Consider the following 26,498-nt stretch of genomic DNA (forward strand, 5'->3'; position numbering starts at 1 on the left):
AAAGATATCATTCTTTAAAACAACTATGTGACTTGCTTCTTTCACCCTTTGTTAAAGTTGGATGATGAATAAGTATTATGAACAGTTACAAAGCAAATGCTGAGAATTAGTGTCAGCACTGCATAATTTTAACAATTTGCCCTTTAATGGAGTCTGTTGAATTAAGCTTGTAAAAATCCTACTGCTGTATTCAATAGAGAATACAAATGTTTGTTCAAGCGAGATGGCTGGAGTTACACTACATCTTAAACTAAGAGCAGATACTGCCACCTAGATAAATTCTGATGCTGTAGTGAACTAAACGTTGGCTTACCTTACTTTTTGAAAAATAGCAACAACAAACAATAGTGGCTTGGCACAGTGAAATACAATGAATGATAAAGGGTCACTTTAAAAATCCATACAAATGTAATTTTCTTTAAAAGAAGACATTTTTGTTTTGCCAAATATCAATGATTAAGCCTTTATTTAACTTTTTAAATGCAGAAGACAAATTAACTATTAGAAATAGGAGGAGGACACTTTATAAAACATTCAAACAAAATCTCCATTATCCTGAAGTTTAGAAAGAAGTAGATGCAGAGGTGATATCAGTAAGACTTGTACATTTCTTGTTAGATATTTCCCCCCTTAGTTTGGAAAAAGGAAGAGAAAACACAAACAGGTTTTGGTTTAATAAGTAAAATAAGATTGCTTAACAATTTTTTTTAAAGAGCATTACATTATAGTCTGTGCTGATACACTTCCTAGCAAACAAAGCAAACTAACTTCCTCCCCCTCTTTTATTCCTAACAGTAAAAGAAACGTTGCCTTTTCTTAGCTCTAGTTGGAATCTAAACTCAGTAATGTATTCCAGGATCATTAACATATCAGGCTCAGAGAGGTATTTTTCTTATCATCTTTAGATTTTAGCTCTTCTTCAAATCGCTTTTTGTTTTCCTCTGTTACTCCCAGAATGACTTCAACCTCATCAATGGTGGCCTGTAAATGAACAATAAAAATGACATTCATTACTTAAACATCTCTTACATCTCTCCCTATCCAAGTCTCCCCACCACTAAGCATTTGTTCCTTTTTGGTAAAGTATGATTTAGACTACTTTGACCAAACAAAACTATGGAGCATGACTTTTGCTCCGCCAACCAGCACCATCTACAAGTTGCTGGTTATCAGTCCTGATGAAATGAGTATAAAAACTGTAAGAACTTGGAAACATTTATAGAAATTTTAATTTCTATTAAATGTAATAAAGAAAAAAGTGTGCTTCTACTGTGTACATCTTTAATTTTTTCATTTCATTTTTCTAATAATTTATTTTTGTGGTATTTTAAAAAAGTGTTGATCCATGATAGGTCAGAAACAAACAAACAAATAGGTCCTTCACTACAGATAGTTTGAGAGTAACTGGTCTAGTCACCCTAAGATGATGGCTAGTAAGATGAGATTATTTATTTCTACTAGAGGCCCAGTGCACGAAATTCGTGCACGGAGGAGGGTTGTCCCTCAGCCCAGCCTGTACCCTCTCCAATATGGGACCCCTAGAGGGATGTCCGACTGCCCGTTTAGGCCCGATCCTGGATCGGGCCTAAACGGGCAGTCGGACATCCCTCTCACAATCCAGGACTGCTGGCTCCCAACTGCTTGCCTGCCTGCCTGCCTTTCTGATTGCTCCTAACTGCTTCTGCCTGCCAGCCTGATCACCCCCTAACCACTCCCATGCCAGCCTGTTTGCCCCCAACTTCCCTCCTCTGCCGGCCTGGTCACCCCTAACTGCCCTCTCCTGCAGGGCTGATCACCTCCAACTACCCTCCCTTGCAGGCATGGTCCCTCTCAACTGTCCTTCCTTGCAGGCCGGGTGCCTCCCAACTGCCCTCTCCTGCTGGCCATCTTGTGTTGGCCATCTTGTGTCCACATGGGGGCAGGATCTTTGACCACATGGGGGCAGCTATATTGTGTGTTGCAGTGATGATCAATCTGCATATTACTCTTTTATTAGATAGGATAGAGGCCTGGTACAGGGGTGGGGGCCAGCTGGTTTGCCCTGAAGGGCGTCCCGGATCAGGTGGGGGTTCCCTTGGGGTGTGGGGCGGCCTGAGCGAGGGGCCTGTGGTGGTTTGCAGGCTGGCCATGCCCCCTGGCAACCCAAGCAGAGGCCCTAGTATCTGGAATTTATTTTCTTTCTACAATTGAAACTTTGTAGCCTGGAGCGGAACCAAGCCTGGGGCTCCCTCTGAGGCCAGCAGCCATTTGTGTTGGGGTTATAATTGAAACTTTGTTGCCTTAAGCGGGTGGGCCCGGCCAGGGTGTGCAGAAAGCTTTGCTTCCCCTGTTGCCGGTGGCAACCCTGGCCTGCTCTCTCAAGCTCCATTCTGCCGCCATTTGTTTGAATTTGTTTACCTTCTATAATTGAAACTTTGTAGCTTGAGTGGAGGCTTAGGCCTGGCAAGGGCAGGCGGAAAGCTTGGCTTCCTCTGTTACCTAGGAAACCTTGCTCTCTGTGGCTGTAGCCATCTTGGTTTGGGTTAATTTGCATACTCGCTCTGATTGGATGGTGGGTGTGGCTTGTGGGCGTGGCTTGTGGGTGTGTCGGTGGTATGGTCAATTTGCATATTTGTCTATTATTAGATAGGTTTGGTTTCTGAGAGAAAAATGGCACCTTCCCATTTTATTTTATTTGGTTACTAGAGGCCCGATGCATGAAGATTTGTGCAAGAATGAGCCTTCCTTCCCCTGGCTGCCGGCACCACCTTCGCTCCAGACCAGAGCCGCTTTTCTGCCTTTGCTCTGGCCCAGAGCTGCCTTTCTGCTTTCCAATGCTTCCCAGAGGCCCAGAGTGGCTGGGACAGTGTGGAACGCCTACGCAGGCATCCTGCGCTTCCCCTGGCCGCTCGTTGCCTGCATATGCAAATTAACCCACCAACTTTGTTGGGTTAATTTGCATACTCACTCCTGATTGGCTGGTGGGCATTGTGGAGGTATGGTCAATTTGCATCTTTCTTTTTTATTAGTGTAGATTTTTTTATTGAGGTAGAATTCACATACCATAAATTCATCCCTATAAATTATACAAGTCAGTGGTTTGTAGTATATTCACGAGCAATCATCCTACTATGTAATTCCAGAACATTTTCATCACTCCAAGTAAAAATTCTCTATGCATTATCAACCCTTCTGCATTTCCCCCTCCACTAGCTCCTGGCAAGCATTCATCTACTTTCTGTCCCTATGGATTTGCCTACTCTGGACATTTCATATAAATAGAATCATACAATATGTGGCCTTTGTGTATGGCTTCTTTCTCTTAGCATATCCCATTGTATCTATTATCTATTTTTGCTTTGGTTGTTTGCATTTTAGGTATCATATCTAAGAAACAATTGCTACCATAAGGTCATAAAGTTTTATACCTATGTATTCATTGTATGGATTACTATCCATATAATACAATTCAATTCACCCATTTATCAATTGATGGACATTTGGTTTGTTTGTATTTTTTGGTTATTATGAATAATGCTTCTGTGAACATTAATGTACAAGTTTTTGTATGAGCATATATTTTTAATAGTCTTGGATACATACCTAGATGTGGAACTGATGGATCATGTGATAATTTTTTCACTTTTTGAGGAACTGTGAAATATACAGCAGCCACATCACTTTATGTTCCTACAGCAATATAGTAGAGATCCATATCCTTGGCAACATTTGTTATTGTCTGCCTTTTTTATTGTAGCCATTTTAGGTGTGAAATAGTATCTTATTGTGGTTTTGATTTGCATTTTCCTAATGGCTAATGATGTTGAGCATTTCTTCATGTGCTTATTGGCCATTTGTATATCTTCTTTAAAGAAATATCTATTCAAATCCTTTACTTACTTTTTTTTCCCCATTACTTACTTTTAGTTGGGTTATTTGTTTTTTTTTAAAAAATATTTTAAAAAATTGATTTCAGAGAGGAAGAGAGAAATAGAAACATCAATAGTGAGAGAGAATCATCAATTGGCTTCCTCCTGTACACCCCCCACTGGAGATCAAGCCCACAACCTGGGCATGTGCCCTAACTGGAAATGGAACGGTGACTTCTTGGTTCATGGGTTGAGGCTCAACCACTAAGCAACACCAGCTGGGCATTATTTGCCTTTCTGTTGTTGAGTTATACTAGTGATTTATATACTGTGGACATTAGAACCTTATTAGATATATTATTTGCAAATAGTTTCTCCCATTCTCTAAGTTATTTTTTCATTTTCTTGATAGTATCAGTTGATGTACAAAAGTTCCTAATTTTGATGAAATCCAACTTACTATTCTTACTTTGGATGCTTGTACTTAAGGTATTATGTCTAATAAACCATTGCTAACAACAAGGTCATGAAGATTTATACCTATGTTTGCTCTTCACTTACATTTAGTTGCTTGATGCATTTTCACTTAATTTTTGTCTACGCTGTCTAATAGAGGTGCAACTTCATGCAGGTGTATTTTCATTTGTCCCAGCACCATTTGTTAAAAAGACTATTCTTTTCCTATTGAATTGTTTTTGGCACCCTTGTTGAAAATCTATAAATATTTGGGTTTATGTTGGGCTCTCAGTTCTATTCCCTTGATCGATAGGTATATTCTTATGCCAGTACTACATGTGTTAATTGATCATTGTTGTTTTGTAGTACTTTAAAATTGACAAGTGTGGAGTTTTTTCAAGATTATTTTGATTATTCCATGTCCCTTCATTTCCCCATGAATATTAGGATTATCTTGTACATTTTTGCAATAAAGTCAGCTGGGATTTTGATAGGAGTTGTATTGAATCTGTAGGTCAACTTATAGAATATTGCCATCTTAATAATAGTAAATCTTCCAGTCCATGTTTTGTAGTTTTTAGTGGACAGATCTTATATTTTGTTAAATTTACTACTAAGTATTTTATTCCTCTTGATGCTATTGTGAATGGATTTAAATGTTTTTTATTTTTGCATTGTTCATTGCTAGCCTATAGAAATAAAACTGATTTTTGTATATTGCTCTTGGATTCTACAACCTTGGTGATCTTGTTTATTAGTTGTAATAGATTGTTTCTGGGTTCTGTAGAGTTTTTACATATATAAGATTATGTCATCTGTGAATAGAGATAGTTTTATTTCTTTCTTTCCAATCTGGATTGGATGCTTTTTATTTATTTTTCTTGTCTAACTGACCTGGCTAGAACCTTCAGTACATGTGAATAGAACTAGTGAGATTAGACATCCTTGTCTTTTAAAAAATATGTATTTTTTTTATTTTTTTTTTACAGGGAGGAAGGGAGAGGGATAGAGAGTTAGAAACATCGATGAGAGAGAAACATTGATCAGCTGCCTCCTGCACACTCCCTCCTGGGGATGTGCCCGCAACCAAAGGTACATGCCCTTGACGGGAATTGAACCTGGGACCCTTGAGTCCACAGGCCGACGCTCTATCCACTGAGCCAAACTGGTTAGGGCTAGACATCCTTGTTTTACTTCTGATCTTGGGGGGAAAGCTTTCAGTCTTTCATCATTAAATGCAATGTTAGCTGTAGGTTTGTTTTTTTTTATTTCTAGATGCCCTTATCAGGTTGAGGAAGTTACCTATTATTACTAGTTTGAATGTTTTATTAAAATTTATTATTATTATTATTATTATTATTTTTTATCAAGAAAGGAAGTTGGCCCTGGCCAGTGTGGCTCAGTTGGTCATGGGATTTTTGATTCCTGGTCAGGGCACACACCTAGGTTGGGGGTTCAATTCCAGGTCAGGGTGTGTAGGAGAGGCAACCAGTCAATGTCTCTCTCTCATTGATGTTTCTCTCTCCCTCCCTCTCTGGAAAAAAAATAAAGGATATTGGATTTTATTAAATGCTTTCTTCTGAATTACCTTCCATTTTCATTCAGCCTTTACTTTGCTGGTAAATCCTTGTTGCTAAACTAAAAATATTTATTAGAATGTCATGAGGATAATAAACAGAATATACTACCCAAAAATGAATCTATTTCACTTTTCAAGTTTTTATTATTCCTATTTTGTTGAAATTTAACCTTTTTACCTTTAGACCTTCTATCAAGAGTAAGCATATCAAGATAATAATGATTCACGTGAGAAGGCTAGAAACCATGATATATTTAAAATCTACTTTAGATCATCTAACTTGATAATTTTGGAAGTCAGACAAAGGGCAGAGAAATAGCCTTCATTATGGCATAAATAGTTGGCTTTGCCAACCTCAAGTCCAAACTCAGAGCCTACTAAATCTGTGTAGTTTGGGGGACATACTATCTGTCATAGTATGCCCAGGCTGCTATAACAAACTACCACAGACTGGATGGTTTAAACAACAAAAATTTATTTCTCACAGTTCTGGAGGCTGGGAAGTCCAAGGTCAATGTGCTAGCCAATTCAGTTCCTGGCTTTCAGACAACCAGGTTTTTGCTGTAACCTCACATGGTAAGGAGATAGAGTGAGCAAATGCTCTGGTCTTTTGTAAGGGCACTAATCCCATCATTCCCATACCACCCTCATGGGTTAGTGAGGGACAGCCAAACGACTGAGCAGCAGGCTGTGTGGGGTGACCAGGCTGGCAGGGGGATTAGTGAGGGGCGACCAAATGACTGAGTAGCAGGCTGCATGGAGCGAGCAGGCTGTCGGGGGGGGGGGGGGGGGGGTAGGGAGGGGTGACCTAATGACCAAGCAGGAGGCTGTGTGGGTGACCAGGCCCACGGGGGGGGGGGGACAGTTGAGGGCAACCAGGCCAGGGGGATTGGGTAGTGAGGGGCGAACAGGCTGGCAGGGGGGGGCAGTAAGGGGCAACCAGGCTGGCGAGGGGAGCAGTTAGGGGCGACCAGGTCAACGGTGGGGGGCAGTAAGGGGTGACCAGGCCGGCAGGGAGGCAGTTAGGGGTGATCAGGCTGGCAGGCAGGTGAGCAGTTAGGAGCCAGTGGTCCTGGATTGTGAGAGGGATGTCCGACTGCCCGTTTAGGTCTGATCCCCAGGATTGGGCCTAAACCGGCAGTTGGACATCCCCCGAGGGGTCCCAGATTGGAGAGGGTGCAGGCTGGGCTGAGGGGATCCCCTCGTGCCCCCCCCCCCCCCCCGTGGATGAATTTCATGCACCGGGCCTCTAGTTTTAACATAATTCCCTTACATCTCTACTAGTATATGCTGTCACTTTGAGGTTAAGGTTTCAAAAGCGAACTTTGGGAGGACAAAATTAAGTCCATAGCACCATCTGATTCTGATTATTAACTATATTTTGACAGACTAATCTGATCATGTGCAGATAGTCTTAGAATTTTGTGCATAGCAGTAATGACAAGATGATGCTAGCTTGCAGTAACTCAGAATATAAACCATGAGCATAGATCCTTTAGGACCTATGAAAGTTATTACAACACTGGGCCATTTAAAAATTAAATCTTCTCAGTCATGTTATGGGAAAAGCAGTGGTCAATCTTGCAACTCATAAAATCACATTGAAGAGTACAGCATTATTATCATCATTACCATTACTAGAAGGACCAGGGCCTAGCTCAATGAAAAAAACGTATTAAAAAATCATATTCTTATCAAGCTTTTGTTGGGCTTTCCATTTAAGAGAAAAAATGACATGTAGGTTCCAATTGAGTCCTTTGAGTTACTTGACCCATTCAAACATGATGAAGGCTCAGGCTGGAAATCCGATGAAAATTTTGATAATCAATACTAAATGTTCATTTCTGCTCAGCTGGTATTTTAAAACCTCTTGTACAGATCTTGCTCCCATTTTCTTGAGTTTCGAGACATCTAGTCAATTACACATGACTGGATTATCTGGAAGCTTCAACAGTTATCGATGGAACATCTACCCCACTTTGGAGGAACAGGGTGGAGTAGATGGCTCACATATGGGCTGAGTTTTTCCCTAAACTTCCTGGCCTCAGGACTTCTCTGTCCTAGAAACTTGGGCTTGCCAGGAATCCCTAACCAGACACTGAAATGTAGGTAGATTACAGCCAGGATTTTTTTAATTTTTAATTTTAATTTTTTTTTTTTTTCTGCAACAGTCTCTGTTTTGGCTCCATTGTGATGTTTTAATTTCAGTTCCAACATCAGAAAGCCCTGTTGTAGTATAAGCTTGGGTTTGGAAATGGTAGCAAGTTAAAATAAGACTACCATATTTCAAAGAAAAAGTTTCAAACTATTACATTTAACTAACGGGTTCAGTGAGAACCTTACAGTATTGACCCTGCACATTGTAAAAGTGTACTGCTTACAATAAAAAAAATGGTTTAGCACTTGTTTACAATACAGCATGAGGTATTTTCAGCCCTTGTATAGAAATCAACCAGGATCGTTAGTTAATTAACACCTCACCTTAAAATTGGTCTCGCCTTGCATATTAGGTGCTGATATTTCTTGATGGATGACGAAGAGATTGCGAGCAAAGGTCATGAGGACCCCCTGGAGATCCTCACCGATTGTTCTGTTAATGATATCCAAACAAATGAGTTTACCAATGATTCCCCTCACATGCTTAAAAACAATCACCCTCTCATTTGTGCCTGTCTGGTGATGGAATTTAATGAGTATTTTCAATCTCACAAGGTGGCAATCTTCAGGGAGATATGAAAGATGAGGCTCCATTTTAACTTGTCAACAAAAAGGATTTGTGTAATAAATATTTTTTATTAATCAACTTAGCAGAATATAGGAATGGATTCAGTCATTTGTAGCCAAAGGCTACCACTGAGTGAGGACAGGAGTACTGAGAAGCTCATTTTAAAAATTGTTTAAGTTAGTTTAATAAAATCGTTGCCAAGTGTAATTCATGCCTAACAATTTCCTTGCCTACAGAGACACTTGCACCTCAGTATTATTTTCTACTTCATGTATACAAGTGACTCCTTCTACTTAAAGTGGTGCCCTACCTGCATTCAGAAATGACAGCAAGCTAAAATAAGAATACTATATTTCAAAGAAAATGCCTCTTTCATGGGCAGCTATCTTTATAAAGCTGAACACACACACTAAGAAAATCTCAGTGATGACTTGCAAACCACCCTGTAGAATTCTACTGTGTTCCCAAACAACTCGATCATTGTAATTTTTAACTTGAAAACAAACTCCAAAGTATTTATTTCTAGCTATTTTTTGAACTTTATCAATAGAAAAGAATAGATATAATGAATGGGTTAATTAAAAAAAATTGTTCTGTCCTGAGGGGCTGAACCTCAAGAGCTAGTTGCTCTTCAAGGCAGCTGCAAAAAGCTTTGCAATTACTTCTTTCCTTAGTTGTTACCTGTAAAACAAATCACCTTCAAATCTAAGACCTAGACCTTTTGGAAAGGCTGCCTTCCAACCTGATCCCACTTTCCCTGGGGTCAGGGTGGGACTAGAAAGCTTCCCAGGGCCCAAGACAGGAGACCAGGCTCTTTCTCCTGCCACTGACTGTGTGGCTTTGGGGAAAGTTACTTGATCTCTCTGGGTCTTCATTTCTTTATCTCAAAAATGAAGGAATTGGACTAGATCAGTGCTCCCAAACTTTTTGAGGTATATTTCCCAAATCTAAAGACTGCCCGACCACACCCCTTAGAGCTACTGAACATTAGTGTCTCTTCTTTTAGGAGTATAAATATCACCCAAGGCCACTTCAGAATAGATAATTTAAAAAAGGTATTTGTGTTTTGTTGCCCCAGGGTCAGTATATATTAGACCCTGGATGCTCCTAAAATAGCAGACTCCCAGGCTCTACCCCAGATCAATAAAATCCTAATCTTTGGATTTGGAATCCAGAAATATGTAGTTTCACCAAGTCCCCCAGATGATTCTGATATATACTAAATATTGAGACCCATACTTTAAAAAAGTATAGTTGCGTGTATGTGTGTGCATGCATGTGTATGATGTAGAGGCCCACATGTGGATTCACGCTCCTCTCACCATCCCTCTTTATCCTGATGGGGTTCATGGTTCTCAGGTTGGGAACTAAGAGGCTGGATGGACTTTAAGTCCCCTTCCCTATTATTAATTCATTTCTAGAATTTCCTTCACTTTTGCTCCCTGAAATTTCTCTTCAAATTCCACTATTCCAGGATATATCCCAATATAAATGGAGTTGGTATGAAGTTATCTTGGTGAAGCTAAACCACAAAGTTCTGGGATATAAGGTCATCCCATCTTGGAGCTCTCACCTTTCCTAAAGAGGTGACCATCTGACCCTCTTCACCCAATAGGACCCGATAGCAGTAAAGCCAAGCAGAGCCCAGCCCTCTCAAGGAAAGCTTCTCCTTAAAGCTCCAGAGAAAATCCAAGCAACATGAAGGGGGAAAAGCTTATATCTGCTCATCTCTTCCTTTTCAATTCGAGTTCTAGAAAATGAGGACTGTCTCCTGGCCATTGTCTATTAAGTTGTCTATTTTCAACCTCCATGTCCATGCCTTAGTGCAATCCCTGATATACTAGCTATAACTCAAGAAAGCACAACTAGATGCAAGTGAGAATCTCAGCGATAATCTTCAATCCTATCTAATATTCAGAAAAAGTAAATTAGCTTAACTCAGTATAAACTTGTACAAGTAGTGAAGCACCTCACAACAGACTGAGAATCTCTATATTCCATAACAGTGTTCTAGGGTGGCCACACAATATAGTCATTGTGGTGTAGTGAAAAGAACAATGGATTCAAAACCAGGAGACACAATCTACTGTGTGACCCCAGCAAATCACATCCCCTCTCTAAGCCTCAGTTTCCTTTCTATATTATGAGGGTCAGTTAAGCGCCACAGTTCTTCCTTGCTCTTCCACAGTCATTCCCTGCAGTAAGGGATGAGAATAAGGTGGGACAGAAAACAGTAGACAAGGCTGTAGTGAGTCTTTCAGAAGGCCCATGTCAACAGGGCCCTCTCTGTAGGATGTGTGAGTATTCCACTATGCAGTGGGCGGCAAACTCATTAGTCAACAGAGCCAAATATCAACAGTACAAAGATTGAAATTTCTTTTGAGAGGCAAATTTTTTAAACTTAAACTATATAGGTAGGTACATTGTTATTAATTTAATTAGGGTACTCCTAAGCTGGCCTTTGCTAAAAACTCAAGGGGCCAAAGAGCCGCATGTGGCTCGCGAGCCGCAGTTTGCTGACCACTGCACTATGGGATGACCTTATAGACCAGAACTTCGTGGTGTAGCTTTGCCAGGATAACTTCATACCAATTCCATTTATAATGGGATTATTTCTTAGAATAGTGGAATAATCATCTAGAAGGTACACCAATAAGACTATTTCTACCATCAAAGCTAGTCTTCAGGCCAAGGCATCCTTGCCTGATATCTCAGGGGCATGTGTAGCCACAGTTGAGCGGGTTCCTCTTGGTCTCATTGTTCATTCTGTAGGTTTCAGCATCAAGTCAACCTTGCTGCTTGGTCAGTTTGATGATTGGGAGTGTTCCTTTTTCACAAAACAGCCTCTTCTTCCAACTCCTAAATTCTGTGGTCATTTTCTTCTCGCCTGTTCCTCTATGCCCTAGTACCCACTTGGATAAAGTTTTCCAGGGCCCATACTTCAGGAACTCGGCCCCTGCCCTGTTAACACCATCCTTGTCTCCTACTGTCCATTCTAGGACCCAAGTCCTGTTCCCGAGTGTCAGCTTTTGCTAATGGGCTCCCTTCACGCTGGGCTCCCTTGCTGACCTGGGTCTCTAAAAGCAGCCTCCTCTCTGAGCTCCTACGGTCTTGCTCCCTCCACCCAGACCTCGGGTTATCCTTTTACTCTTTGTAGTGGGAACATTCCTGGCTGATGCTGCTGGTTGGGATGACCTCCAGGTACCCGAACCCCATGTTTTTTTTGCTTGCCTGGCTGTTTTTTTCTGAAGGGCAGTCACCCCTCCCAGCCTTGTCCCCCATGCATGAGGGTTTGCCTAGTTCCAGTCCCAGCCCTGCTTGTCCTTTTCAGTCGACCTTTTGTGCCAGCCCATGCCCAGTGAGGTGGAGTTCATGTCTCTGCGTTCTGACTTCTAGTTCTTGTACCTAACGAACCCATTGTCTGAATTCCTGAGCTTAGAAATGTACTTGGACCTTGAACCTTACCGGCTCAATCAGAATCATAACTATACAAACTTCATATTCCCCAGCTTGCCTACTTCAAATCCAGTTGAATGCTTGGTTCTCCCAATCCCAGTAACTGCCTGGTGGCCTATGTCCTGCCACCGCCCTGGCATCAGTGACAAGTTTGGAGGGAGTTGAACAGGAAGTATTTCATCTCTGGTGTTCTGGCTACTGGTGCCCTTTCCTGACTTATTGGGAGCTGACATGCTAAACCATTTATAATGCCTGTTGCAACTGATAATACTTTGGTAAAACAAAGGACTGTACTTTGGATAGGGAGTAGAGACCGGTCCTGTGCGCATCTTTGCCTGTTTTCGTGTGGGACCAGCGTCTAGGAGACTGAACATCTGGGGAGAAACTGAGGCTGTTCAGGAACATTGATACTTAACAGAGGAATTGGCTCTTACTTGTTCAGTTTTTATAAGAACAGATCTTAGTTTGTGTGTTTCAATGTGAGGTCACACTGCTCTAGAGATTATAAGGAGAGACATATAGGGCAGAAACGGTTTCCAATAAATTAGGATGACTTAAAAGACCAACTAACCATATTCCAAGATATGAAATAAGACACAATTCAAGGTAGTGGTTCTAAAGTTCTGAGTCCTAGATGAGGAGACAACTTTGCTTGCTCCCCAATAGTCCCTGGAGAGAAATTTGTAGGAAACAGGGAAGCATAGAGAAGCCTCCTGAGCGCCCCAGCAGGGCTCTCCTCAGCACACATGCATCTCGAGAAGACTGGACTGTGGCCAAAACTGGGTATGAGGAGGGGCCACAGACCCTGCTTTTTTTTTGGGGGGGGGGGGGGGGGCATCTTGCTAAAGGCACCAGAACACTTTTCTAAGTATGCCAGTAAGCCCTTCCACAATTACAACATCTGAGCTTGTTCATCATGAGTCAGACTGTGTGTGTGTGTGTGTGTGTGTGTGTGTGTGTGTAATATGTTGTTGAAACTAGCCTCTTACTCATCAATCTGAATAATTAATCAATTATATTCATGAACTTCCACTGACACATCTAAAGTCATTGTGTGAAACACTTGAAGATCTAAATAAAATAAGTTAGACTTCCAATAAATCAGCATGCTGATTTAAAGAAGAACCTCATAGACAGACAACAGTATGGTGGTTACGAGAGGAAAATAAGGGTAGGAGAGGTAGGGGAGGGTAAAGGGAGGATAGATGGTGATGAAAGGAGACTTGACTTGGGGTAGTGAACACACAATACAATATACTGATGAAATATTATAGAATTGCACATCTTAAACCTATATAATTTTATTAACCAATGTAACCCCAATAAATTCAATTTAAAAATTTCTCAAAAAAATGCATGAGAAGCATCATACTTGTTGGTTGTTATAGTCTATTTTCTTATCTTATTGTATTTCATAGACATACTCACAACATTCCCAACTTGTTTCTCTTAAAGTGTTCATATAATATGAAAACAGTTCCTTGTCTGTCCTATAAAATTCGAATGGGGAGAAAAGAAATAGCACGTTATGTTGAAAACAAAGTAAAGAAAATGTACTGTGTTAAGACCACTAAGATGGATTTGAGTTGAAGTCTAAAGCTAACTATAAATACTCTGAGAAGCACAGTGGGAAAGGCTGTCTCCAGAATATGGAGTAGATATATCCTAGGACAGTGTTGTTTTTCAATTGAGATATAATTTACATATAACATTGTGTAAACTTAAGGTGTACAACATGTTCATTTGATATATTAATATATTGCAATATGATTACCACTGTGGCTTTAGCTAAGACCTCTATCACATCACATTATTTCTTTTTTGCAATGATAACATTTAAGATCTAATCTTTTAGCAATTCTGAAGTATATAATACAGTATTGTTGACTATAATCACTATGCTTTGCATTATTAGACTTCATCTTCTTATTGCAAGTTTGTACCCTTTAACAATATATCTACAATTCTCACCTCCTCACTTTTCCTGGCAACCCCATTCTACTCTCTGTTTCTATAGCTTTGGCTTTTTTAGATTCCACATATAAGTGGTTTCCCAATAAATAAGTGATATCATACAATATTTGTCATTGTCTGGCTTATATCATTTAGCATAATGAGCTCAAGGTCCATCCATATTGTCACAAATGGCAGGATTTCTTCCTTCTCATGACTGAATAATATTCCATTATATATATATATATATCATACCTTCTTTTATCCATTCATTCATCAATGGACTCCTAGGTTGTTTCCGTATCTTGGCTATTTTGAATAATGCTGCAATGAACATGGAGGTATAGATATCTCTTCAAGAAGGTGATTTTGTTTCCTTTGGACAGATACCCAGAAGTGGAATTGCTGGGTCATATGGTAGTTTTATTTTTAATTTTTGAGGGACCTATATGGTGGCTGAATCAACTTCCATTCCTACCGGGCTCCCTTTACTCCACATCTACACCAGCACTGTTATTGCTCATCTAGGTCAAGGTGTTTTTGAAGTCAGATCATCAGAATACTCACATCAGAATCATCTAGTTAAATGCTTGTTAAAACGCATTTTCATGGGCATCATCCAAGCTCAGGATCATTGGGAGGAAGTCTGCATGTTAGCTTTTTTCCCAAATGATTCTCATGTACGTCAAAGTTTGAAACCACTATTCTAAGAGCAACAGGTAAAAAAATATAGAGAAGCAGTTTGTTGTGTGGAAAATTATTTGTATTTCAATGGAAAACTGTCTAGGGCATACCCTATGTCCTTCATTCTATGGGAGATCTTTTGCAACTCTGTAGGTTGTAGGTGATTCAGAGACAAGCAGATTCTGTCCACAATTTCATTGATTTCTCTCTCTCTTGCTCCCCTTGTGGAAAAACCAGTTTTGTGCCATTTGCACACTCACTTCAATATTCCTGATCTATAAAGATGTCTATTTTGGGCCCTGGGTAGAGTGTCCCACTGAGCCATATTGGAGCCAGAGCCTAAGGAAAATCAGTATGTTTTTATATAAATTTTGATATTTTGTTCATTATAAATTTTTGGCATTAAATTTGATTTTTAACATATTGTATTGTAATATCATTTATCTTTACTATTGAGTGTGTGTGTGTGTGTGTGTGTGTGTGTGTGTGTGAGCTCCTTTAAATTTTGTGCCCTGGGTAAGTGCTTAACTTGCCTCACCCTAGTCCTAGCCCTGCCTGGTTATCTGCCTGGGCATCAGAATCACTCAGATCATTCTGATGGGCAGCCATGGTTGAGAACCACTGACAAATTGATTTGCATGGTGTCTCACATCCTTTACTGTGCTGTCCAATATGGTAGCCACTAGCCACATGGGACTACTGAATACTTGAAATATTAGTCATTGAAACTTAGATGTGCTGTAGCTTTAAAAAACTTAGTACAAAAGAGTAAATTATCTCATTACTTTTTATACTAATTCCATGTTGAAATGACAATATTTGTTTTTCTGTATGGGGAGCATCCTTTTCTTGATATTAATTTCTGAATCAATCAGGTAGGCCAGGTTATGCTGCAGTAATTTAAAAAAACCCACAAACAATTCTTAGTTGTTTATAACAATGACAGTGTGGTTTGTGCTCATGCTCCATTTCCCACATGGGTTGGCATGGGTTTCTAGTAGCTGTTGGTACACTTGGGGACCCAGGCTGTATGTAGCTCCATCTCAATGTACTTCCATGATTTCTAAGGCAGGAAAAGGATATGGCAACTCATGCAGTGGCTCTCAAAGGCTTCTGCATAGAAAGGACATACAGCCCTTCTGCTCATATTTCACTGGCCAAACCAAGCTACAGCGCCATGCCTGGCTTCAGGGAGAGGGCTGAGGAAGTATACTTCTGTTGTGTGCCCGGAAGGAAGAGAATAAGAATGTTTTGATCAGTTCTAATGATTGCCACCATGGCAGCATCCTGGCCTTGGGAAATGACTGCTGGGTGTGGTGGAGCTATTTAGAACCATGGCACGCTGCCTTTGTGTGTGGGAGACCAGCCCTCCCCACATGGTCGCAGGCAGTGAACATGACGCTCTCCTCCATGTGGCTTTCGTTGAAAGTTCATTTCATTAGGAAATCAGTGGGGGTATTTTGTAGCATTGCAGAAATACCAAGCATGAGACCCACCAAGTTGGTTACAAACTCAGCAATGCTTCCTTCCACTATTCAGCAAGGAAAAATAAACTCACAGGGTGATCTCATTTCCCTTTTTGTTTTTCCCTGAGATTTTGGACAAGAAAGATCGTTTGAAATTCTGTGATTATAATGGGAGGAAACATATAATGTCACTTGAAATTCTGTGATAATGGGAAGAAAAACATAATGTTGAGAGTAAGGACTTTTAAGAATTTTCCTTTTGGTAGCATTGATGATGATAGATTGTTAACGTTGTTCTTTTTTCTGGAAAGAGCACCCACATTAAATTGACCACAAGTGGGAAGAGGTAGCAGAGGTGACACTGAGCTTTTTAGATTCAGCATAATCCAAGGAGGCAATAAAACGTTAGAGAAGTTAATTGTTAAACAATTCTTTTGTAAGTTAGAAATAGTCATGGTGGCTATGAAGAAGTTTGTGCTTCTTTAGCTGAGGAATACATAAGGGGTACCTAGATGGAATAATTTGAAATGGTTCCCAGAATTCTTGGGTGGGTTGGTAAGGTAGTCCTTGGGTGGGGGGAAAGGCATATAGGGGACTGCTTGGTGTTTGACTCTATGGACAATTATTGATTCAAATGTCAGTTCTACAGAATGACTGGCTTTGTGATCTCGTGAAAGCGCTTAAACTCTTTGAACCTAAATTCCTCAGTGTGATCTGGTAGAAATAATAGCTTCTTACAAAAGAGATATGAAGATTAAAGAGAAAATGAAGTACTAGAGCTTAGCTCAGTGCCAGTGGATAGTAGGTGCTCTGTAAAAGCCGGGTCATCACCTGCCTGTTAAGATAGGCAATTAAGAGAAAAAGTAGACTGTCTGACCAGGGATGGACTCACGGGTCTAAAACAATGAGAACCCATCTCAGGAAAACTAGAGCAGGATATTGTTGAAGAATTTCCAAATAGTCACATGACTCTTCTTTTCCCCACCTCAGATTTTTAGGACTCCATTCCCTCCCCCTCTTTCTTGTTGTGCTTCTGTTTATTTTTTGCTTTCTCCCCCCCCCCTCCCTGTTTATATCCTTCTCATTTTTAAAAAACGGATTCTTCCAAGTCTCTGGATTTTATCTTTTCTTTTCTTCTGTTATCTTTTTCATCTTCATATGGATCTATCACTCCATTGCCCTCAATCCTATTTCTCTTTCTCTCCCATTTCATCTCTCATATTTTATAAGTTGTTCAGCACAGGTGACCTGGAGGCAGAGCTGTGTCTTCATTGCCTCTCTGCACCTTTCTGTAAATTTCCTCACCCTTAGTGGAACTTCTCCCTCTGCATCATCCACTGTTTCCCCGGGGCCATGGCGGTCTGTTTCCTATCCTAAAATTTGTTCTTAGAAATGAATCTGATCAACTCAGAGCCACAAAGGTATAAATAACATAAAATCTGGTGCTTTGCTTTTTCCCCAGGAGTACTAGAACTTCAATCAAGTACGAAGCCTCTAGCCAAAGAAATAAATCTCTAATAATAATTTCAGGCAATAGGAAGTTATGGAGTACGTTTTCTTTGAGGCAGGGCACTTTTCCTGCCACATGTGCCTATTCACAGAGCTTGTTCCGTTTTGATATTTTAGGAGAAAATAAATCAAATAGATTCAGATAAAGCTAGAGTTAGATTTAGCCACCTTCTGGTACATAGATGTGTTTCAGTCTAATCAGGTTGGAGCTAAAAACTAATTCCAAAGGGGTTGTGTTGAGCAGATGTAACAATTAATTTCAGGTAAATCAGTTCAATCTGGCTTTTCTCATTCTTTCTATATTTTACCAATTTTAATGTAATTTGCAAGAGAATATGAGTTCCATTACATGTTTGCAAACAACACCAATCAGTCTAACCAAAGGGCCTTATGCATCCTGGCAGTGCCCTACAGTGTGGTGGAGATGGCCAAGTGTTAGTAGGGCCATTCTATTCACTGTTGGCTTTGTGCTAAGGTCTATATGCTTTTCAAGGACCTATAAAAAGACTGGATCCCTAAATAATTGAATTTGTTCTCAAGTATGAAAAATAAAAATAAATGTAGAATTGAATATCTGCAAATCAAAACTGATTTAATCAATCAGTTATTGCCCAATTCTTATGTCATTATCTATAAATTACATTTAATGTGAGAGAAGACTAGATTTAATAGGTTTGGTGTGATGTGGGGTGGTGGGGTGGGTTTCCCACAAGTAAGAGTGCATGGGTCACTTAAGTCTTGAACAGCCATCAGTGTCAGAGATTTAAAAATCTGAACCAAAGTGCAAAACCATGAAACTATTTCTCAGAGTAACATGAGTCTCTAGGCACAAAAATGGAGGTTCTGGTCTAGGTAGGAGATATTATATCTCACTTGCCCCCACCCATCTACATTACGAAGGAAGCAGCTGGGCATGGGGCATCAATATCACTGAAAAAAGACCTCAATTGGGGAAAACTGTTTTTATGAGAACACATTCTAGAAGAAACTACTATTTTTAGGTAGAAGGATGCTATGAACTGAATTGCATATCCCTCTCACCCCAATTCATGTGTTGAAGCCCCTATGTGACTGTATTGGAAATGGGGCCTTTAAGGAGGTGATTAAGGTTAAATAAAGTTTTAAGGTGGAGCCCTGTCCCGATAGAACTGGTGTACTTATAAAAGAGGTTACAGAGACACCAGAGCTCTCTCTCTGTGCCACATTAGGACACAGAAGGTGGCCATCTGCAAGCCAGGAAGAGAGCCCTCACTAGGAACAGCATCAGGCATCTTTTCCGTGGGCTTCCCTGCCTCCAGAATTGTGAGAAATAGATTTCTATTATGGTGTTTGTTATGCCATCTGGAGCAGACTAAGACAGAGGATACATGTTGATAAACAGCTTTGGGTGGGGTCAGGGAGCTTAAGGGTAATGCTTCAGAATCAAGAGATGGCCCCCCAAATTCCTCCTAAGTCTGGTGAGCCACAAGCCTTTCCTGTACCAAGGTGGGTGTGCAAGTTTGGTGATAGAGCTGAACTTCCCAGGACCAAGTGTGGAGCTGCCTTTCTACCCTTCCCTAAGCATCACTCAGCCTCCCTCTAAATGCATGTCAAACTAGTGTTTACAGAAGATCTGTTGGAAGGGGCCCCAGATTATTAGCTGCCTGGATCGTCTACAGGCCTGTATTTATTTGGTCTAGCCTGGGCCAACTGTCACCCTTCATACCTCAATGTCATAGCCGATGCCATGGGCCTTACACATCTGGAGAAAAACATAGTGGAAAATCAGCGACATATTGTTGTGCTTCAGCTGGGTGGTCATCACTGCGTAGCGATGGGTTGCCTTCGACTGGAAAAGACCGCAACTGAATGTAAGACTCTTTACAAAATATTTAAATAAGCGTTTGATCTTAGAATAGTTGTAGATTAACAGACAAGTTACGAAGATAATACGGAGAGTTCCTATTTACCCCATGTTCAGCCCCCCTTTTGTTAACATCTTACATTGATGTGGTAAGTTTGTCAAAACGAAGAAACCAAATTGCTACATTACTATTAACTTAAGTCCATACTATATTTTGATTTTATTAGTTTTCCCCTAACTCACTCCCCTCCTCCTTTTTTATGTCCCAGGATCCCATCCAGCTACTGAATTGTATTGAGTAGTCGTGTTGCTTAAGTTCTTCTGGACTGTAACCATTTTTCAGGCTTTCCTTGTTTTTGATGATCTTGACAGTTTTGAGGAGCACAGTTTAGCTGTTTCATAGAATGCCCCTCACTTTGGGTTTGTCTGATGTTTCTCATGATTAGAATGGGGTAATGTGTTTCTAAGAGGAGGACCACATGGGGAAACTGCCCTGCCCATCACCTTCAATCAAGGGTACTGATGAGGCATCTTGATCTCTGGCTAAGGTGCTTTTGGCCAGTTTCTCACGTAGGTAGACTTTCCCCCTTTCTATACTGTACTCTTCAGAAGCAAGTCACCCAGCACAGTCCGCTCCTTGACAGCGCCAATGCTACAATTGTTATTTCAACTGCTTTCTTTGGGAAACTGATATTCTTTATTTTGTCTGCCTATCAGTGAGAGCTACCCCAAAGAGGCTGGTTCCAGTAGGCCTAAAGTATTTCAGTTGTAATATTTCCTAAAAAATTTTTTTTTAAATTTAATATGTGCAAAAGAAAGTATTGGAACCTGGCAGTTCCGTAGCATGTCCTTCGTGACGTGATATTTGCCTTTGACGATCAATTATATTTGTCCTTGGATAACTGGAAACTTGGAGAATGGCAAACAGGGCCATGGCCAACCTTTGGGCATAGAAAATGAAGGCTCCTGGCCCAGATTTTGAACGTTGGGGTCCCTCAAGTGCTGGGCAACCAGGTGCCTGCCCTAGTGCAGTACTTGGAATAGAAGGAAAAAGAGATGCTGTTGATCCCCAGCGGGCTGCAAGGTTCATGGGACCTGATACTATCTATTGTAGCTGCTTCACTCTCTCTCTGTGTCTCTGGGATCACACGGGGAACTGAGGCTGACTGAGTGCCCAGCAGAGACTGAACATCACACACACACACACACAGATTTCATGTTCGCCTTTTGAGACATATTTCCCCCACATATTATGTCCCTTCAACATTGACAAAGTATTATATCTGATGGTCATGCCATCAGTACTATTAATTAAGCCTGCTCTTCCCACGTGTAAGCTGAGTCCACATTTATAAAAATGTTAGGCTCCCAGGCTCATCATGCGCCTTGGTTTGCGTGCCTCCACTAGTATTGCCCCATGTACCGCCATTGGGAATTTCCTTTTTACAAGAGAAAAATCTCTTTGAGCCTCATATGTCTCACAACTGTACTTGCTGTCACCTGGCCTATCAGGAGTTGTTCTCCCGGTTGTCCCCCTTACATGACCAGAGGCTTCCTGAGGGCAGGCACTGTTAGCTTTCTGAATCCCAAGGCTGGGCATGTTGTGAGCACAAAACAGGCAATCCATGTTGTTTTTGTATGAAAGAAAGAATAGATAAATAAAATACAGTTAATGGATAGCACTTCCCTCTGACTTAGGACCTCAAAGGGGACTTGTGGTTAATGAGTGCTTTGTGGCCGAAGCAGGCGATTCAGAAAGCACAGAGGTTAGTCACACCATCCCTAGAGAGTGACAGCTCAGGGCAGCCACTCTGGTCCTTGGCCTCCGGGGACATCTTTTGGAAGAGGGTGTGTTTCCGGTGGACTTGTCAGGAATAACTGGTGGGATATCCAGGTCTAAGAAGTTCTGGCTCAGCTGTTGGGTCAAGGGGGAAGAGCATGGTCCCCAGGCCTGCTCGCCTTGCCATGCCCCACCGTGCCATGCTCTTGCCTGCACCACCAAGGCCCAGAAGCCTGAGCTTTTGTATATGGAAGTGAACTGTAAATACTCTGGAATTCCATTGTGGTTACTGAGCATGTAATTGCATGGTAATTACCATGAATTCACAAGATAATTCCAAGGTTATTTTTGTCTTCTAAACTTGTCTTATGCTGCCATAGTATATAAACCAGCAAATACGAGACCAGGCCCCAGTCAGCGAGGGGGAGAGAGGTAGGCAGGCATCTGGTAGCGGGATCCAGCTCAGTGCTGTTTATCTTGGCTCTACACTATGCAAAAAAGAGCTCAGGGTCCAGTATGTGTTTCTGGACAGCAAGTAAGGACAGGCCGTCCTGAGGTTTCTTCCTCTCTGCAGACATCGACTGCAAGTCCCCCTCCTCCTAGACCTTGGCTTGTGAGTCATAAAGAATCTGAAAGCAGAGCCAGGATATTTGGTATATGTCTCCAAGCTGCCTCTTGTTTTCCATTACCATCACCATCCTAGTGCAGACTTTTTTGGCTGGAGAGCTGCTCTCCTTCCTCCGTGGGAGGTGGGCATGCCAGCAGAATTCTGTAGTGGAGTGTTACATGGAGTCAGACTGACTGAGGTCCACAACCGGACTAGGCCACTTGCTATACGTGTGATCTTGAATTTGGATGATTAAATAAGCATCTAGCACAGCTCCTGGCACCTGATAGATGGTAGCTATTATCTGTGTTGCTGTTTCATTGAAAGCATCTACAGGGCCTGGAGCATTTTGGACCTACTCTGAACGTCATTTCCCAGGCGGGTCCTTTCCCCGCTGGTCCCTGGGATTCTGAGCACTACTACCGGACTGATTGTTTCCTGAACCCAGGATGGTCAATGCTCAGAACACTCCAGTGTCTCCTCCTTGCCTTTAAGATGCAGTCCACATTCCTGGCTGGGTGGGCAGACTCTCCCAAACTTGCTCAGTGGACCGGTCCCACCACTTTTCTCACTCCCCACTTCCCAGATTCTCTGCCTCAGCCCAGCAGGTCCACGGCCATCTCCTAACAGACCACGGGCTCTCTTTGTTTCTGTTCTTTCTTCTGGGGAAGGTCTCCCTCTCCTCACCACTTAGTGGCTGTCTTAGTATTTAGGGATGGACTGAGTTCTATGTTGTTAATAAGGTGTCCCCTGCCCACTCCCTCACCCAATCCTCCCCAGTCCACAGTTTATCCCAAGAACTTTAGCAGCAGGTTGTGGGGCTATTGCTCAAACGGCACTTAAATGAGGGCTTAGGTTTCTCCTTGTGTATGTGCTATTTTATATTTCTTTCCAACTCCTCAAGGACAGGAGTTTGTAAAATATCTTTGTATCCCTAATGCTCGGTGAAATTCCTGGCGTATGTTAAGTGCTTAATAATTGTGTAATTGTAATGCTAACGAAGATGAACATACATGATACTCCTATATTTTTTAAGCCTTAACCAGCTCTGTGGTTTCCATAGGAAAAAGGTGTGTGATCTGGGACTGTCTTTTATCCAGCCTGATAGCACAGGGGACAGTGTCATCGTGAGGTTTGGATGAGTACGTAAGGACCGTGGAACAGTGCCTGGCACAGAGTAAACCTTCAAAAAATGTTAGCTCATTGCTGTGGCCGGTGTGGCTCAGTTGGTTAAGTATCATCCCGTGTACCAAAAGGTCACCAGTTTCATTCCTGGTCAGGGCACATACCCAGGTTGTGGGTTCGATCTCCAGGGACACATAGGGGAGGCAGCTGATCAATGTTTCTCTCTCGTATCAATGTTTTCTCTTTCCCTCTCCCCTGCTCTCTCTAAAAAAAATCAATAAAAATATTTTATAAAATAATATGCTTATAAAAATGTTAGTTCATTATTATTTCTTAATTAAAATAATTTCACAAATAAGGGAAATTATCCTATATAATAAAAGCCTAATATGCTAAGTGTCCAGTCAGCCATTCAACCAATCAAAGGGTAATATGCTTATGATATGCTCAGGCCACTCAACCGCTTGCTATGACATGCACTGATCATCAGGGGGCAAATACTCCGACCGGTAGATTAGCTTGCTGCTGGGGTCCAGCCGGTCAGGACTGAGCGAGATGGGCCGGACATGGCCTGGAGCCCTCCTGCATCTCTCCCCGGCCTGATCGTTCACCGGTGGGGTCTTTTGGCCTGGCCTGCACCTTCTCACAATCCCCTCGGGGACCTCTCAGGGGATATTGGAGAGCCAGTTTCAGCCTAATCCTTCAGGCCAGGATGAGGGACTGCACTGGTGCACAAATTCATGCACCAGGCCTCTAGTTTAAAATAAAAACTGACCAACTGACCAATCAACCTTTTCGTTAGAAAGGGACTTGACTCAGAAAACCTGGGCTTTGCCACTTACTTAACTTTACGATCTTGGGCAGCTCACTTAACTTTGCATAGCCTCAGTTTCCTAATCTGTAAAATGGATATGATAACCCATGTCTTCTTTATTTCTCAAGGTTATCAGGGGTTCAAATATGCTCATTTCTATTTTAAGCATAAAACATTATACAAAGATAAAACATCATTTTAAAAAGGATAACTTGTATAACCTACTCTCTTCAGAGGCTGTAAAGTTTGCCAAGGACATCATGCCTTAATTGGGTTTTATAGTATCAGAAGCCTCCTCCATGACCACCTGGTCCATTCTGTGTTCACTGAGTCTTAGCCAGGCTCAGAGCAGATTGGAATCCAGTGGATAATGGCAACAACCTCATCACAGAGGTGGAAGCCTCTTTTGGAAGATGAGCTTTCTCTGTGGCCAGAGACTTCTTCAGGGATGAGCTTAAGCTCTACTCTGGGGCTGAGTCACTGATGCTCAGCCAATGCAAGGCAGGGTGGATAGCACAATGGTCATACACACAGGCCCTAACGTCTGACAGGCCTGGGCTTAAACCTTGGCTTCCACACATGCTTAGCATCTCTTAACCTTGGCCTTCTGATCTAAAAACAAGCATAATAATAGCACCCGCCTAATATGTGAGTTGTATAAGGATTCATGTAAAGCACTTAAAGTACCCAGCATGGGGTCAGGCTTGATATATTCTGGACATTTTGATTGTATTATTGTATGCATTATAGTTACCTGCTGGCCTACCTGTGTTCCCTAATAAAGTTGGAGCTCTTTGATACTCATCCTTATAGTCTCTGGGCTTAGTAGAGTGTCTGGCACAAAGTAGTTATTGACTAAATACTTGCTGAATTTACTTCTAGTTGATTTTTGCTGAAAGTATAACTGATAGCTAAGGTAATGGCTGATGAGGACTTAGGTGTGGAGAGCGACTAGTGTTTAGACAGGCTCAAGACTCGGACTAATGAGAGGGCACAGTCCTCTCATTGCCATGTGAAAGTCCCAGCTTGGAGGGCAGAGCCCTCCCAGCGCAATTATAGCCAAAGGCTATAGTTGTAAGCTGGAACCTATGGTCCGAACACGTGGACCCACTTGCCTGAGTGATGTGGGCTTGATAGAGTTCAGGTGCATGTAATTGAGTAGGATTGAAACCCACGAGAATGTTGTAAACATCTTGACCACGCCCTTACTTTGCCTTGTGGAATCTGGCTATAAAATAAAGACACGGCTTGTAGTCTGTGGCGCTGTCGCTAGCTCTCCATCAGAGAGGACAGCGTCCCACCCAGACCCAGCTTTCATTCTCTTGTCTGTCTTTTCTCAAACCTTCACTGCCCCCTCTCAGGCTCACCGAACCTGGCTGAGCTGGCTCGGCACACTTAGGGTGTGACTTGTCATGACATTATTACTCTTTCCTAAACGATTCTGCATGAAAAAGACATTTTAATGGAAGGCCCTTCCTGTGTCCCCTTATGGGACATGTCTCCCCACCCCCAGCACTCCACTATGCACAAGGCTGCCTAGGCCTGGCTTGGTAGAGAGCCCCATTTTCCCGACCCCATAAAATTAAATCCCTCAAGAGAACTTGAGGGTCATTTAGCCCTCCCTTATTTTACAACCGAGGAAACTGAGGCAGACAGAGGATCAGAATTCATGACCCCTGACTTCTGACCAGTGCTCTTCACTCCAAATTCCCACTGGCCACATTGGGAATGTGTGGGAATTTCAGAGGTTAGCCTTTTCTAGTAAAACAAGGGGGGGGAGGGGAAATAGAAGACAAAACATTATCGGTAGAAGCCTAGTTTTATTAAACCACCTTTCTAAATCACAATCTAACAAGAATGCTTCAAACACAGGAAGCTGGAAACACTCCTTTTCACTGGAGAATATAATTTTGCTTCCGCCACAATTTAAATCGATTTAGCTCTGAGCACCAGCACTTGAAGTGTGGAGCATATTCTGTTTTTGCCATGATACTTGTTTTGACAGTGATGCATTTCAGTTGACATAGTTGAAATCCTTATGTAATAAATCTCTGCCTGAAAATTAATCATGTTTATAATATTCTGAGAATTAATAACACCCATTGCTCAAATCATTAACTTAAAAAAAGGAGCTTCCAAAATCTGTTCTCAGCAGTAAGGGACCACAAATAAATGAATGTTTGATAAAATAATCCAAGTAGCAGTTTAACAAGCGTAAACTTGAATGCGGTTGCAATAACACAGAACTATTGTTTAAGGGTTGGCAGAGGCTGATGGGGTTCTTATTTCAGTTACGAAGCAGGCATCCACATGCATAATGAACTGCTCTCTGAATTATTAATGTGCTGCTTATTTAGCCTCATCTGTCTAGAAGATAATGTATCCTAACTCTAATGAGTGATTGGTTTTGTATATAATTACAGTAGCAGCAGTAGTGGGGGAAATGTGTGCCTTCAAAGGAGGAATTCTAAAAATAAAGTCATCACATAAACTCCGTTGTTGCTGCATTCTATCAAAATCAAACCCGAAGCATCGGAGAATTCATAATAAATTACAGGAGACAGAATCATTATTAACATCATAATTTAACACAAAAGGTTTTACTTAATCATTCATTACGGATCGTGTGCTGTTAAAAATGCTTATAAATGAC

The 26,498-nt window shown here is 41.5% G+C and overlaps 1 protein-coding gene across 2 annotated transcripts in view; it reads right to left on the reverse strand.

Annotated features, from left to right (window-relative positions):
* Positions 1-449: 449 nt before the first annotated feature.
* IQCH (IQ motif containing H) overlaps positions 450-26,498 on the reverse strand; it is a 219,378-nt gene continuing 193,329 nt past the window's right edge. For both annotated transcript variants that reach the window (XM_054716102.1, XM_028141857.2), the window contains 4 exons: positions 19,382-19,504; positions 13,493-13,554; positions 8,365-8,473; positions 450-981 (listed from right to left, as the gene is read on the reverse strand). In XM_054716102.1, the coding sequence (XP_054572077.1) occupies positions 862-981; positions 8,365-8,473; positions 13,493-13,554; positions 19,382-19,504 (414 nt within the window). In that variant the 3' untranslated portion in view covers positions 450-861. The remainder of the gene's footprint in view (positions 982-8,364; positions 8,474-13,492; positions 13,555-19,381; positions 19,505-26,498) is intronic.

This window comes from Eptesicus fuscus, chromosome 5, assembly GCF_027574615.1.
Source record: "Eptesicus fuscus isolate TK198812 chromosome 5, DD_ASM_mEF_20220401, whole genome shotgun sequence".
NCBI classification, from domain to species: domain Eukaryota; kingdom Metazoa; phylum Chordata; class Mammalia; order Chiroptera; family Vespertilionidae; genus Eptesicus; species Eptesicus fuscus.